General features: G+C 38.7%; 1 protein-coding gene across 9 annotated transcripts in view; it reads right to left on the reverse strand.

Moving 5' to 3' along the window:
* The window catches only part of astn1 (astrotactin 1), a 266,863-nt gene that overhangs the window by 119,233 nt on the left and 132,592 nt on the right, over window positions 1-15,038 (reverse strand). For all 9 annotated transcript variants that reach the window (XM_029725719.1, XM_029725716.1, XM_029725713.1 and 6 more), the window contains one exon: window positions 13,276-13,403. In XM_029725719.1, coding sequence (XP_029581579.1) covers window positions 13,276-13,403 — 128 coding nt within the window. The remainder of the gene's footprint in view (window positions 1-13,275; window positions 13,404-15,038) is intronic.

Below are 15,038 nucleotides of genomic sequence, written 5' to 3' on the forward strand. Positions count from 1 at the left end.
CTTTGGAAGTACGCTTCGGGTCATTGTCCATTTGGAAGACCCATTTGCGACCAAGCTTTAACTTCCTGACTGATGTCTTGAGATGATGCTTCAAAATATACACATATTTTTCCTTCCTAATGAAGCCATCTATTTTGTGAAGTGCACCAGTCCCTCCTGCAGCAAAGCACCCCCACAAGATGATGCTGCCACCCCCATGCATCACCGTTGGGATGGTGTTCTTCGGCTTGCAAGCAACCCTTTTTCCTCCAAACATAACGATGGTTATTATGGCCAAACAGTTCTATTTCGTTTCATCAGACCAGAGGATATTTCTCCAAAAAGTACGAGCTTTGTCCCCATGTGCAGTTGCAAACCGTAGTCTGGCTTTTTTTATGGCAGTTTTGGAGCAGTGGCTTCTTCCTTGCGTTCGGCCTTCCAGGTTATGTCGATATAGGACTCGTTATACTGTGGATATAGATACTTTTGTACCTGTTTCCTCCAGCATCTTCACAAGGTCCTTTGCTGTTGTTCTGGGATTGATTTACACTTTTCGCACCAGAGTACGTTCATCTCTAGGAGACAGAACGCTTCTCCTTCCTGAGCGGTATGACGGTTGCGTGGTCCCATGGTGTTTATACTTGCGTACTATTGCATGTACAGATGAACTTGGTACCTTCAGGCGTTTGGAAATTGCTCCCAAGGATGAACCAGACTTGTGGAGGTTTACATTTTTTTTATGAGGTCTTCGCTGATTTCTTTTGATTTTCCCATGATGTCAAGAAGCTTCTAAAGCCATTACATCATTTTCTGAAATTTTCCAAGCTGTTTGAAGGCACAGTCAACTTAGTGTATGTAAACTTCTGACCCACTGGAATTGTGATACAGTGAATTATACATGAAATAATCTGTCTGTAAACAATTGTTGGAAAAATTACTTGTGTCATGCACAAGTAGATGTCCTAACCAACTTGCCAAAACTATAGTTTGTTAACAAGACATTTGTGGAGTGGTTGAAAAACGAGTTTCAATGACTCCAACCTTAGTGAATGTAAACTTCCGACTTCAACTGTATGTAAATATGGTATTTCTGTTTTTTTATTTGTAATAAATTTGCAACCATTTCTCACATTGTTATTATGGGCTATTGTCAAGTGTTCTGAATACTTTCCGAATGCACTGAATGTTATTGGAATAAATCACTAGGACTACCACTCATCCCTCCTTGACCGAGTCTTCTCATATGAATAATTTTCATTGCTCCTCAATACATAAGTCTAATGTCATCAGTTGAAGGGCTCTCATACAGTATTGCATAAGTGGTGCCCTCTCTTCCATAACCATATTCATTACAAAGCATACTCTACACCACAGCATCCATAGTACACCTAGGTAATATTGAAAACAATATATCCATATTTCTAAAATGTATTCTTTAAGAGGTACGTGGAGATGCACATTTTGTTTGCTAATTGAAACAAGAAAGGTTATTTGGATAGTTTGCATAATGTACTGCAATCAATTCAAATCATATCGAAAAGATAAATGGATGTTAATGCATTTGTTACTCAAAAAGTCAGATATGCAGAACAGGTTATGTGATAAATTCAGGATAATCATCCTCTTGAGGATACAATCCCGATAACGGGATTGGTTGGACAACAACCAGTGAGATAGCACGGCGCAATATTCAAAACAAAATAATCTCAAAATTAAAATTCAAGTATTATACGGCATTTTAAAGATACTCTACTCGTTAATCCAATCACATTGTCCGATTTCAAAAAGGCTTTAAGGTGAAAGAAAAACATTAGATTATTTTAGCATAGCACCTAAGCAAAAAAAAGAAATTTTCCAAGCACGATAGCCATCACAAAACCAGATATACAGCTAAAATTAAGCACTAACCTTTGACAATCTTCATCAGATGACACTCCTATGACATCATGTTAGACAATACATGCATTTTGTTCGACCAAGTTTATATTTTTTCCAAAAACCCAATTTTTACATTGGCGCGTGACGTTCAGAAAATGTTTTCTCCCCATAACCCCGGTGAATAGGCACATTTAATTTATGGAAGAACTCATAAACGTTGAAAAAATGTATAACAATTATTTAAAGAATTAGAGATAATCTACTCCTTATGCAACCACTTTGTCAGATTTCAAAATAACGTTACGGAAAAAGCACATTGTTCAATATTCTGAGTATAGAACTTAGCCTTCAATGCTAAGCTATACAGTTAGCCTACAACCACGGCGTCGACAAATCTCTAACAATATGTTCGAAATATTTACTTACCTTTGCTGATCTTCGGCGGAATGCACTCGGATGGGCACCCACTTCCACAAGAAATGTTCATTTGTTCTGCAAAGTCCATAATTTATGTCCAAATACGTCTGTTTTGTTGACCCAACCGGAACACTTTACAATGCCATGTGGCGTGGACGCAAATCCATAGACGAAATGTTCAAAGTTCCATTACCGTTTGTAGAAACACGTCAAACGATGTTTACAATCAATCCTTTAGGGTATTTTTTAACGTAAAATAGCGCTAATTTTACAACCGGGCAATAGCTATTCATCCCAGAAGAAAAATATAAAAACGATGACGTCACGTGCACACGCATCATAAGACACCTCTCCTCAGACTGGCCAATGATTGACTGAGCCAAAAAGATCTGCCCGGTAACAGCTGACGGTTGAAACCAGTTCCTAAAGATTGTTGACAGCCAATGGAAGAGTTAGGAGGTGTAACGTAAATCCTATGTCACTGTAGTTTTTCAAGGGATTCAAAACAAAAACTAAATTTCTAAATTCTCCCACTTCCTGATTCAATTTTTCTCAGGTTTTTTGCCTGCCATATGAGTTCTGTTATACTCACAGACACCATTCAAACAGTTTTAGAAATATCAGAGTGTTTTCTATTCAAATCTACTAATAATATGCATATTCTATTTTCTGGGCCAGAGTAGTAACCTGTTTAAATTGGGTACGTTTTTCATCCGGCCGTGAAAATACTGCCCCCTAGCCCCTAGAGGTTTACGTTTAAGATTAAGGTAAATTTGACCAACATGGAAGGTTATTTGTTAGACCACTGCAACTGAAGATATTCTGAACACTAGCTTTCCACTCTTCACTCAAGTTTTGATTGTAGATGGGCCAAAGGTAACAAACCTGGTAGGAGACCTTGAAGCACCATAAAAGGAATGAAACATACAACAGTAGGAACTTCCTACATTTAAAGAATGTAACTAATTGAGGCCATTCATCAATCAGCATCAAATACTTTAATTAACGAGGCAGATGCTGCTCATACTGAGCCTGCATCCCAAATGGCATCCTATTGCCTATATAGTGCACTACTTTTGACCAGGGCTCTGGTCAAAAGTAGCTCACTAAATAGAAAATAAGGTGGCATTTGGAACGGAACCTGAGTTTCTTAAAAATTCAAGGTGACATCCTTTCCATTTTAGCATTGCTGAAGGTAATATAGGAACTGTCAGTGTATCATAAACTATCTCCCAGGTACCTCTGTGCTTTAGTGGTCACTAGGCCATATGCTGCAGCTTTAATTGAGAGGGACATGGGGAGAAGGGACTCTGTGTCACAGTATGAATCACTGCCATTCTGCTTACGTCAATGATCAAACCACCAACCACCAGTTCAGTTTGTACCGAGCCCACCAAAGACTTTCCAAATAAGTATTTGTAGCCTACTATAATCCTGACACTAGAAATAAACAACCGTCTCTAACTAGACTGTAGTGTCAGTCAGTATACACTTCTGAGAAATGATTTCCCTGTGTTCTGAAACTGAGATCAATGTCGGTGTCTCCTCAGAGGAGGCCTGTAGATCCCAGAGGAACAGGTGCTCATCATGATGGCAATCTTTGTGAGGGGCCACCCTTAAGGTCCCTGCTCCCATGCTGGGCCCCCACTATATTAATTATCACATCTAATGCTGTCAGTTAACTAATTGACGTTTACCGCAGGAAATGAGTCAAGCAATTCTATGTGATTAATCAATGTCAAAGAAGAAATTAAACCCCAAATGTGATTAACATTGAGGGCTGCATCCAAATGTGAATTTTAATGGAGCTTGGCTTTTTCATGTACGCCAGAAATTAAGTTTTACTACTCACAGGTATAACACGTATTTATACAATGCTGTTGTCATGGAAATATATCCATGTAACTATACACCAGGGATCATCAACTAGATTCAGATTTTTTCTTGAGCGGATGGTTGGGGGGCAGGAACATAATTACGATTAATTTGTAGACTGCAAATACATTGACCGCAAGAAGCCACAAAAAAATCTAATGTTTGACTTACATTTGTATACGATCACGTGTCTCTCTATTATGCGTGGGAATACTTGGGAACAGATTTATTTAATTAAAATCACTTGGAGCTGATTTCCTGGTGTTTTTACAGACTTTTATGTCCAACAAAAAACATAAAGAAATACTAAAGTTTTTTAGTTTTTTTTGCTCAGAAAACTTGGGGGGCCAAATGAAACCCTCCGCGGGCCAAATTCGACCTGTGGGCCACTAGTTGGGGAACCCTGCTATACTCCTACTACTAGTAGATTACTGCAGAAACGTGACCTTTTTACCTTTTTACCCGTGAGTTCCATATATCTCTAACGTGAGTTGAATATATATCTAAAGGTCGCCCTAGTGTGAGTTTTTTCATGCACGGATGTCAGAATGCACTCACTGTCCCAAAATGTGATTGTTACGCAACAGGAAAGTTAACCAGCGCTGCCCTCAAACTGCTAATTATCTATAGGCTATGTTTCAACTTGTCAATTTCAAATTAATTTCTAACAACTTTTATTTTCTAACAGTTTGAATTAAGGTGTGTTCCGCCTCCTCATTAATTCATATACGAAGTAGCCCATTTCAATGTTGCGGACAATTTATGTTTGAGGCTTTACTGAGCCGGACAAACTTCTCTCTTCAATGAGAGGCCAAGCACTTCGCCAGTGCTTGGCTGAAAAGTTGCCAAACTAAGTTAATATTTTTCAGGCAATGGGCGCAGCCATCTTTGACTTTGGCTTTGTTTATTTGCGCCTAATAGTGAATGGCATTGTGGGATAGGGAGCTTTTGCTTGTCAAACAAAAACAAACATGGCTGCCATCATAAAGAATTTAGCTGAATCTCTTTCTAAACAATATTACATTTCTCCCTTGTGCTCACCAGAGATGTGATACGTTGTAAACAAGTCTAGCTGTTAGGTCGCTAACTTGTTATTTAGACTGGTTTATGGAATGAGTTTGGCTGTGGATGTGTTCCGTGTGATGTTTGGATGACAAAGTTCACATTTATCTTTTACAATAAAAGGTGAAATTGAGGAATAAAGTTGTGAAGACCTTTATTTCCTATCAGTACAAAACATTTTTGTCAGATGCTTTTCAGACAACATTGCTGTTTAGACGTGTTTGGTGCATCATACGTTCTGTTGCTACAGTACCAATCACATATTTGCGATGGTACGCTGCAGGGACCACTCAACAATGATCACAAATTACGTGATCGTACGCGTCAAAGGGTTAATAATATCAATGGTTTAAGTTTATCTTTAAGAGTAATACACATTATTTTTATTCAAAGGTAAAACTAATTAGGTGGGTCACCTTGGGTGCATATATTTGTCCTAGTTCACATATGTACAAGTGTGTATTATAAACATGTATGAATTGAAAATGTGTTTTTGCATATCCCAATTGCCCCTGACACACCCTCAGAGAGTGGGGTCATGACCAGCCATTATCAACCGAGACCCTGGAGCAATTAGGGTTAAGTGCTCATAGACAGATTGCCCACCTTGTCAGCTCGGCGATTCAAACAACATTTTCTTTTTACATTTTAGTAATTTAGCAGACGCTCTTATCCAAATCGACTTAGAGGAGCAATTAGGGTTGATCAAGATTTTTCATCTAGTCGTCTCAGGATTCAAACCAGCGACCATTCAGTTACTGGTCCAACGCTCTTAACAGCTAGGCTGCCTGCTGCCCTAGTAAAAGGTGGATATGTACTCAATAAAGTATATATTTGCTGAACAGGAAAAACGCAAATTGGCTAATTCCGTTAATTGTGAAAAGAAAATATATGTTGTAGCATGTGAATGCATGAGCAAGCCTGAGTCTGATTCCATATTAACATAGCAATTATCTTTGAAGCTAGGGAACAAGCTCAGCTTGTGTAGTAAAACTAGTTAACTTTATATACCAGTCTGTAAATTCAAATTGCCTTGGCAAGTAAACAATTACTGTAACTGTGCAGCCAATTAATAGCACATGAGGAGTGGAGAGAGAGAGGAGGATCCTTTTAGAATGTTAAACATGGCTCCCCTAAGTGTGACACAATTAGGTTTGTACATGGAAAACAGATAATAATGTAATTTTGTGGAATGTTAGTATATCTTAACTTAACCTTTGTTGCTAAAAATCAACTGCTTCTTTTCACATATAATCGCATTTATTAAGAAAAAAAGGGTGTCAGGTAGCCTAGCGGTTAAGAGCGTTGGACCAGTAACTGAAAGGTAGCTGGTTAGAATCCCTGAGCCGACTAGGTGAAAAATCTGCCAATGTGCCCTTAAGCAAGGCACTTAACTATAATTGCTCCTGTAAGTCGCTCTGGATAAGAGATTCTGCTAAATACTTAAATGTAATGTAAGAAAACTCAATGTCTCACCTATTCCACACTCACTTAAATAAAATGACACTGGCTTCAAGGTTTTAGACAAATTGCCTGTCAGTCAAAACAACACTTACTGTCACTCTCATCATTTGTCAGGCTAATGCAGCTATGATAAGCCACAATGAAATTCCGAATAAGCTACCCGACCTGACTGGAGTGTTACAATGTATGTGTTAGTGATTTATTAAAACTTTTTCAACTTAATTATAGAGATGGCATTTATTGGTAAATAAAATAAAATAAAATAAAAAAAGGACTGATGCAAATAAACTGAGCCACAGAATGGTTCTGTGGGAAAGGAAATAGTCAAAACATCTACTGAAAACAGGCACAAAACCGGTAAGTAAGGTAAGTAAGCTGACAGGAGCTGCTCATGGGTCCTGAACCTCCCAGTAGGGAACTGCAGCAGACCAGAATGTTATTAACACTGCAGGTCAAACCATTGCCAGCCAAGGAATGACCAGATAATATGGAAACCTACTCTGCCAGCTCAGGAACCCGCTTGACATGAGAGGGGGAAACAGTCAGGTTAGAAGCCCAGTAGCAGACACTGGAAATTTAAAAATGCCATTTTAAAGGCTGAAATGCAAGAGTCTAAAAACACAAAATTATTCATTAGACCGCTTTACTCTAAAGATATACCCAGACACAGAATCATATTCTATAAACTGATACAGTAATAGTTATATGGGGAGGTGAAACTGAAATGCATTGAACACCAACAGAAGCCCCTGAAGGCATGACCTTCCTTTCCTGCGTCAAGTTAATAAAATATAGATTATGTGGCGTCTCAATGTTGACACATTTAAAGGCAACCATCGTCTGGAGACACTGAGGACGTTACACCCCTGAGGGATGGCTAGAACAGATAATATGAAAATAATATAACTTCTCTTCAGTTGAGGGTGTACCAACAAACATATGACCTTGACAGCTACAACTTATCTCCTTATTGCTTAATTTTTATAGATCGATTTTAATTTTAATTAAGCCTCTTAATGTTAGACTCGTGGAGGCTGGGTAATTAATTTGGGTGAATGTCATTCCAGATTAATGATCATAGCTATGTATTAACGAATCATGTGTGCTTTATTTGGTGTGGCTGGGATTGACTTGTAGGCTACATTTGTGCTTTATATTTCTAAGATATAGGTCAAATACAGTAATGAGAGAATAATTCAGGAAAGTTACTCAGAACTGTACTGGATTCTTAGAATTTATAACAACAGAATATGAGCCTAACTAACAAAGTGTTACTCTGGTTTACCACTGCATCTACTGTAATCAACCTTGTGTTATTGCATCAAGATGATCCCATCTGTCTGCGATTGATCAACTTTGTAAGATTTAATGTTTACTTATCAGTGGAAGCATGATAGAAATTGGCTTCCAGACATGAACGAAAGAGGCTAAGACACACTCAGTCACACACACATGCACAAACACACACCTCACCAAACACACTGAATCACAAAGAAAATAGGTAAGCCAGCAGCAAACCCTCCTCTGATGCTATCAGTTTAGCGGAGGAAGACAAATCTGGTCAATAACAATTGATCTAAGCCATGCCATTTGTATGGCTCTGTGTGAAAACTGAATTCACCAGATTGTTATTGGAATGTGAAAGCTATTTTCAGATGCTGGTTGAATCAGCATGCATTACAGCCGCTTTTTGGAGAGTTTAGAATAGTGTATATAAACACATTTTTCTGGCTAGGGGGTCTACTAAATTAGATTGTGATGACCTGCCTGCACTGCAACTGGAAATGTCGACATTGATGCTATTCAAGCTTCTGAGAGATTGTTGATTGGATTTATTGGGTTATTACAAATCTGAACCTGTCACTTTTGCTTTTGCTTCAAGACTTGACTTCCGGAGATTGCCTGTGTGCAACTAATAACACAAAGGAGATAAAACTAAGTGCGTCAAAACTCCTGTGTCAGCCGTTTTTCCTAACTGAAAACTCCACTCCTTTGACGATCAATGGAATCTAATATAGTGCTAGAGCACACAAATGATTGACACTGTGGTCCTTTTCACCTGTGGTGTTTCCCATTTTGTTCTCTCTCTCTGAATTGACACTTCCACTATACTCATTCAGACGCTCATATACATTTAGACAATCTGAGCATTGAGAACATGGCAGCCACTTCCTTTGTGAGAGAGTTTCCTGAAGACAATCACTAAAAACCCAGCTGCCCTCCGAGCCCCCCACAATAGGTACCACGACTGCTGGTCATTCTTTTTGCTTAAAGAAGCTAAAAAGACTTCTCCCTTTCTCCATCTTATGGGAAATCTGCTTAGTGGCAGTGAAAGTATACCTGCTTCCACCTTTCCAATTAAATTAAGATGTATTTGCCTTTCAAAGCCTCGCCTCCCTCTCTTCCCCATTGGAATCATTGATGGAGCCCTCTGGCCTATGATGAATGACTTCCAACCCAGAGATGAATAGGAAGATGAATGCATTGCTCTGCGAGGGTTGGAGAGGTAGTGCAAGGAGTGCTGACATAGTGACAAATACACTGACCATGGCACCAACCTGCCTAAATCAGCAAGGGAGGGTGGCAACTGCTCAACAGCACCAGCAGACACTTCCTCATAGTCTCTGTCCCTGTCCCATGGACTATTAGCTAAGTTAGCAATGAAATGCCAGTTGCAGTAAATTCACTGTTTCTGACATGATACAATCAAAGTGGAAGGATGCATATACCGGTAACACATTCAAGACTGTGTATGTTCAGTAAAATGCTGATTAAGGACAATAGTCCTTGTAAGGATATACATTTCAGATCATTTGAAAGATCAATTCTTCTGTGTAGGATTTTCAGATAGTATAGCATAGGGGATTTTGTAAAACCTAAATTGTAAAACCTAAATAACATCTGCAATGAATCACTCAGACATTGGCATTTACAGTATGTATTCCCAGTGGGCAAAACTGGTTGAAATGACATAATTGACATAATTTCAACCAGTTTTGCCTACTGCGGTTTTCTTTATGACACTGGTGAGGCCAATCATGTTCTTTTTCTCTTGACTACTCTGCATCTGACAATGTCATCTTTCAGAGCAGAGCGCAAAACCCAGGAATCACTGTACCTGAAAGGACTTCAGTGCTACCACACCCTGTATGCATAAGAATGTATGCTACACTCTACAAATACAGGTGCAAGTTTGAACCAAATAAGATTCTTGAGAGCAAAGCCATAGGGGAACCATTTTAGGGTCTCTGAAGAACCATAAATCGGATGGTTCTTTGAAGAACCATATAAAAATCAAAAACCAGAAATGTCCAGGACCGGAATTGAATAGCCCTGCTGTAGAGTTTTAAGCCTTATTTGCATATTTCCCAGGGTGCCTTTAGAGTTAATTTTAGAGTTACCAGTACCATGACTGTGCTTGCTAGTGACAGAGACATGGTTGTTGCATTTATTCATTTTCAGTCCTGTGGCCTTCACCAAGTGAGATCCTAAGTGAATATGTTGTCATTAATGTTATATTATTTAAGACAATAGAATGCATCATTCATAAGGCCTTCTTTTGAGGGCCTAGTTTTACCCAATACAGTAGCCTGAAACCCATATTTTACAGGACACATCAAGCCTGCAAGTCACATTATGCTGGCTTGCAAAGTGATGTGTAATTCCTATTGGATTCCAGCCAGAGTGGGGATATACAACATTTAGCATTTTTATTCATCAGCAACTTTCATTCAGAATGACTGCCATGGTTGGGTAGACTAAGATATGAGACTACCTTAAACTGGAACAACCATTTCAGGAACGGCTACAATAAGTTCAAGTAAGAGATTGGAATAGTTTTGAAATTGTAAGTTATTTATATTTGAGTAGCATAAGATGAATCTATGAATCATAGATATTGAAACAAAAACGTAAAAAAAAAATTCTACCTGCAATAAAGCATGCTGGGAAATATAATAATGATGGAGGCGGCTTTGGTTCAACACTAGGTTTTTTTTTTACCACTTAGTGTTAATTTAACTCTTTACAGTGTTAATTTAACTCTTGAATCAACACTGGATAACACTGGCCAATTTGATATGTGCTATGAAAGGGACACATCTGCACGCTTCCATACGTTTCAATAACTTTTTAGAATTCAGAAGAACTGTTGATGTCACGTCAAGAACCCAACAAGAGTTCTCCAAGAGTTCTCCAAGAGTTCTCCAAGGAACCTTAAGAGCTGAGGAAGAACCATTTAAGAACCTTCATTTTTTTCTGTGTACTGTGTGAGATCAATTCTAATAGAACAGTAGCTATAGGACTATTACACAATGAGAACCTGCATCCCAAATGACACCCTATTCCCTACATAGTGCACTACTTTTGATCAGATCCTTATGGACCCTGGTCAAAAGTATTGCATTAAATAGGGAATAGGGTGCCATTTGAAACACAACCATTGGGCATGGTGAAGTGGTGATGGGATCCTTTGCTGTGGCTCACCTCCAGCACCACGGCATCACTTGGATAGAAAGGTTTATACTCCGGAGGGACAAGGCCCTGGGATGTGATGACAGCAGAAAATCCATTAAGATTATACTTTTTTGATATCCTCAGAAGTTTCCAATAAACATTACATTTTAACTGATGCCATTCTGTCTTTGTTGATTATCCATTACCTTAGAAATAACCATGTAAATGTGGTTTGGAGTGAGATGTCCTGTAGTGTCTAAGCAACCTTCTTTGAGAGGTCATATAAACCATCCAAATCTGGACATAAGTATGGACTTAAGTATAGACGCATCGGGCCAGTTGCATCTAAACATAGGTACCATTACCATAGGCATACATTTCATTTATTTTTTATTTTATTTAACTTTCATTTAACTAGGCAAGTCAGTAAAGAACAAATTCTTATTTACATTGATGGCCTACACCAGCCAAACCCGGACGACGCTGGGCCAATTGTGCACCACCCTACGGGACTCCCAATCACAGCCGGTTGTGATACAGCTTGGAATCAAAACAGGGTGTCTGTAGTGACGCTTCTAGCACTGAAATGCAGTGCCTTAGACCGCTGCGCCACTCGGGAGCCATAAGCCATATTACCAAAGGTACCATAACAATGCTGAATGGTTTCTCATTAAAGCATAACTATGTGTGGAGATTACAAGATTTCATCTCCACTGTGAGGTTCTTTGTAATATGCAAGAGTAAATTGTCCCAGTGCCAATTCGATAGTGCTTTAATGGAGAAGACAACCTTTATACTGTAATGACTACTGTAATGACTACTGTAATGACTACTGTAATGACTACTGTATGACAGCGTTACAACATACTGTATGATAACAGCTTCACAGTTTTCACAGCATATATCTAGCTTTTTTCTTTCTTCATTATCCAGATAAAACGAAGAAACTAGAAAGTAAAGATCTGAGTCTTTACATTTCCAGGAAATAGGACAGAAATAGATTTCTCTAAAGTTGAATAGGCCTAATCCAAATGTTAAATATCCTGTTAAGCTCCCCTTGCAGTAATGTACACAATGTTGTACCTGCCAACAACAGCAGCAAATGGGAGATGTGAAAGGAATGATGAAAGATGCAGCACATTGAAGTCTGAGTCATTTGGTGGAGCAAGGATGGATCTTTTCCTCTGTTAATGAGGGTGGTTTACATTGAACCTCTGTATTCTGTCTAAATGGCACGGCTGGCACCATGTGCTGTGCTTGTAGTGTGGAGAAGCACCAGACAGAATTCAGATCTGAAGACTAATGAATTCTGACAGCAGTGGCACAATCCAAATCAGCCCCTTTCCTCATGAAAAATGATTTTGTTAATATCTTCTCCCATTTCCTTCCAGTTCATTATTTACTTGGATGACATGCTTGGTAGCTTGGCATACTCTGTGGATGTGGATTGTGCAGTAACTTCGAGAGAATTCCGTTTGGATTCAATCACATGCGTTTTAAAAAAAGTTGTTGAAGGTTGGATGGCGTGCATGTTTTATGAAAACACAAAAGAAGGTTATTTGACAATACAGGTGTCAGGAGGAAAACACGTTGATTGTATAGATTAAAATGAAAGACAAACAACATGTTTTTTTAGATGACGTTTTCTACAAAACTTGGAAGAGCAACAAAATGTATGATTTTCTTTGTCAGCCATCAGCAATACCAGCGCTAGTGACTGAGGTCAGCATTGAAAGGGACAGACGTAACCACATTCTTAAAAAATTGCTGGTCATAACACCACAGAACAAACGCCACCATAGCAGCAATATTGAATATTGGACAATAGTCAATTCAATTTAAACACACCCAAATAATGGGACTCATTGGCTCTGCTTAAGGCAAAATGTTAGCCTGACATGTTAGTCTTAAATTCTGAAATAATCTGGGATGTTTCTTCTTGGAAATTGAACCCATGGGTTTATTGCCTGTGTTTTCATGCTACTAGCCAATCAAATCAGCTGCACTCTGCTGCCTCTGACTTCCCCTCTAGAGGGTTTTCTCCACTTTAAGAAAAACTGATATTGCACAATTTACGAAGCTTCTTGGTATACGTTGAAATGACAAAATAAGGGACAAAATCTATAAATTCCAAATTGCTCCTACCTGTGAGATAGTCTGGGTCAGGGACTGGGTCTGACAGCTCTTCGTGGCATTGCACCTCGGTTGGAACTGATGCCACAACCATGCCATCTGGGAGCTGCTGCTCGATGCCTCGGGCAAAGTTCTTCTGCCTGGATTAAGTATGACAAAACAGCCTATTTAGAGCCCCACAATTACTCACCCATCCAACTAGGCCTCATGAGGGAGAGAGGGAATAAGGCAGAGAAGTGCCAGTGTCAATCATTAACAAACTGCAAAGCAGTTTCTTCTGAAGTGAAGAGGAAACTCAGCAACTCTTGGAGGAGAGTGGTAGTTGATAAAAAGTATTATTTATTGTTAAAACCAACACGTTTCAGCCAGAATCATTCATAATTTTCTGGCAGATGGTTAAGAAAATCCACAGGAAATACTGTATGTGAGCATGCAGGGAGAATCAGAGACTTCTACATCAAACATGTCATTTTTCATTATGTTAAATGTCCTTTTATTCTGTGATTCTCCTCCAGTTCCTAACCTGATATGCTCATTTTGTTCATGTTTAAGGCTCCCCCTAAAGTCGATTGACGTACCAGTGCTTCACATGGTGACGACATTTTTAATATTGAATAGCTCCCGTGTGCTTATGCTAGAGACGTACTGTTTCTTGTAGTGGCTTCAGCTCAAAAACCTCTTTCCGCCGATATAAAGTTTCTGCCTATTCCATAACATGGGGCTTGTGAAAGCTCCATTTTTCTACACATGAGAGGATCCACACAAGAAAACCGTCACGAAATCATCTGTAAAACCTGAACCGTGTGAGCTACAAAATATTATGTCACCAATATGCATTTTTGGCACATTTTTCTAAAGAAAATGTTACCTGGAATTGTATTTTTTACAACATATCAACAATTACCTCTATGCAAGTCTGAAGCATATATCTAAGGATAACCACACACAATTTGATGAATGTACTGTAGATGCTTCTGAAGCTGAGGAAAATGAGTTGGCGTGTTGGAAGAGTCTGACTTTGGGAAAATGGCACTCCAAGACAAGTACACTGAATTTAGATTACCAAACACCAAACACCTATTTAGACATAATCACGATCTCTTCAAAGTAAGTTACTACATACAGTATAGTCCAGTTTGTTACATTCTCTATGATATGGGATTTTAAATAATGTGTAATTATGGATGTATGTCCATTTTAAAGTCGTTAAAATTGATGGCATTTTGATGACGATAGTATGAGAAACTAAGGAAAACAAATTTTCATCAAGACTTTTTCATTTTTATGTTTACTTTTTGAAAATACTAATATGAATGGACCAAAATACCAACAAATCAAAAAATGTATAGCTACTGTAGATGCAAAAATGTAATTTCAGCCTGTGGTGCCTGGCCTTAATCTTGCTCTTCCTGGTACACTCATCCCTGTCTCTGCTCACTGCATTCATTCATTACAATAGTGATAATATCCACTCCAAAGAGTCCATTTGAAAAGTTAGAAAAAGAGTGTATCTTAAAGGGCAAATTACTTTGAATTGAATATGAAAAAAACTGTACTGCCGCGAAGGCTTTCACTTTCTCGATAAAAGGACCAGCGGAGGTACCTGAAAGTTATATGGAAGCACTTTCTTCTTTATGCTCACTTTTCTGCATGCATTCATGTTTCTGGTAAGAGTCACTGATGAAGAAGATTTGAGTTTGAAAGGTGATCCTTAATCCAAAATCTCGATTTCTCCTCAAAAGCCGGAATCATGAATAACCACATGTATGGGGATA

The sequence above is a fragment of the Salmo trutta genome, chromosome 31, assembly GCF_901001165.1.
Source record: "Salmo trutta chromosome 31, fSalTru1.1, whole genome shotgun sequence".
Lineage (NCBI taxonomy): Eukaryota > Metazoa > Chordata > Actinopteri > Salmoniformes > Salmonidae > Salmo > Salmo trutta.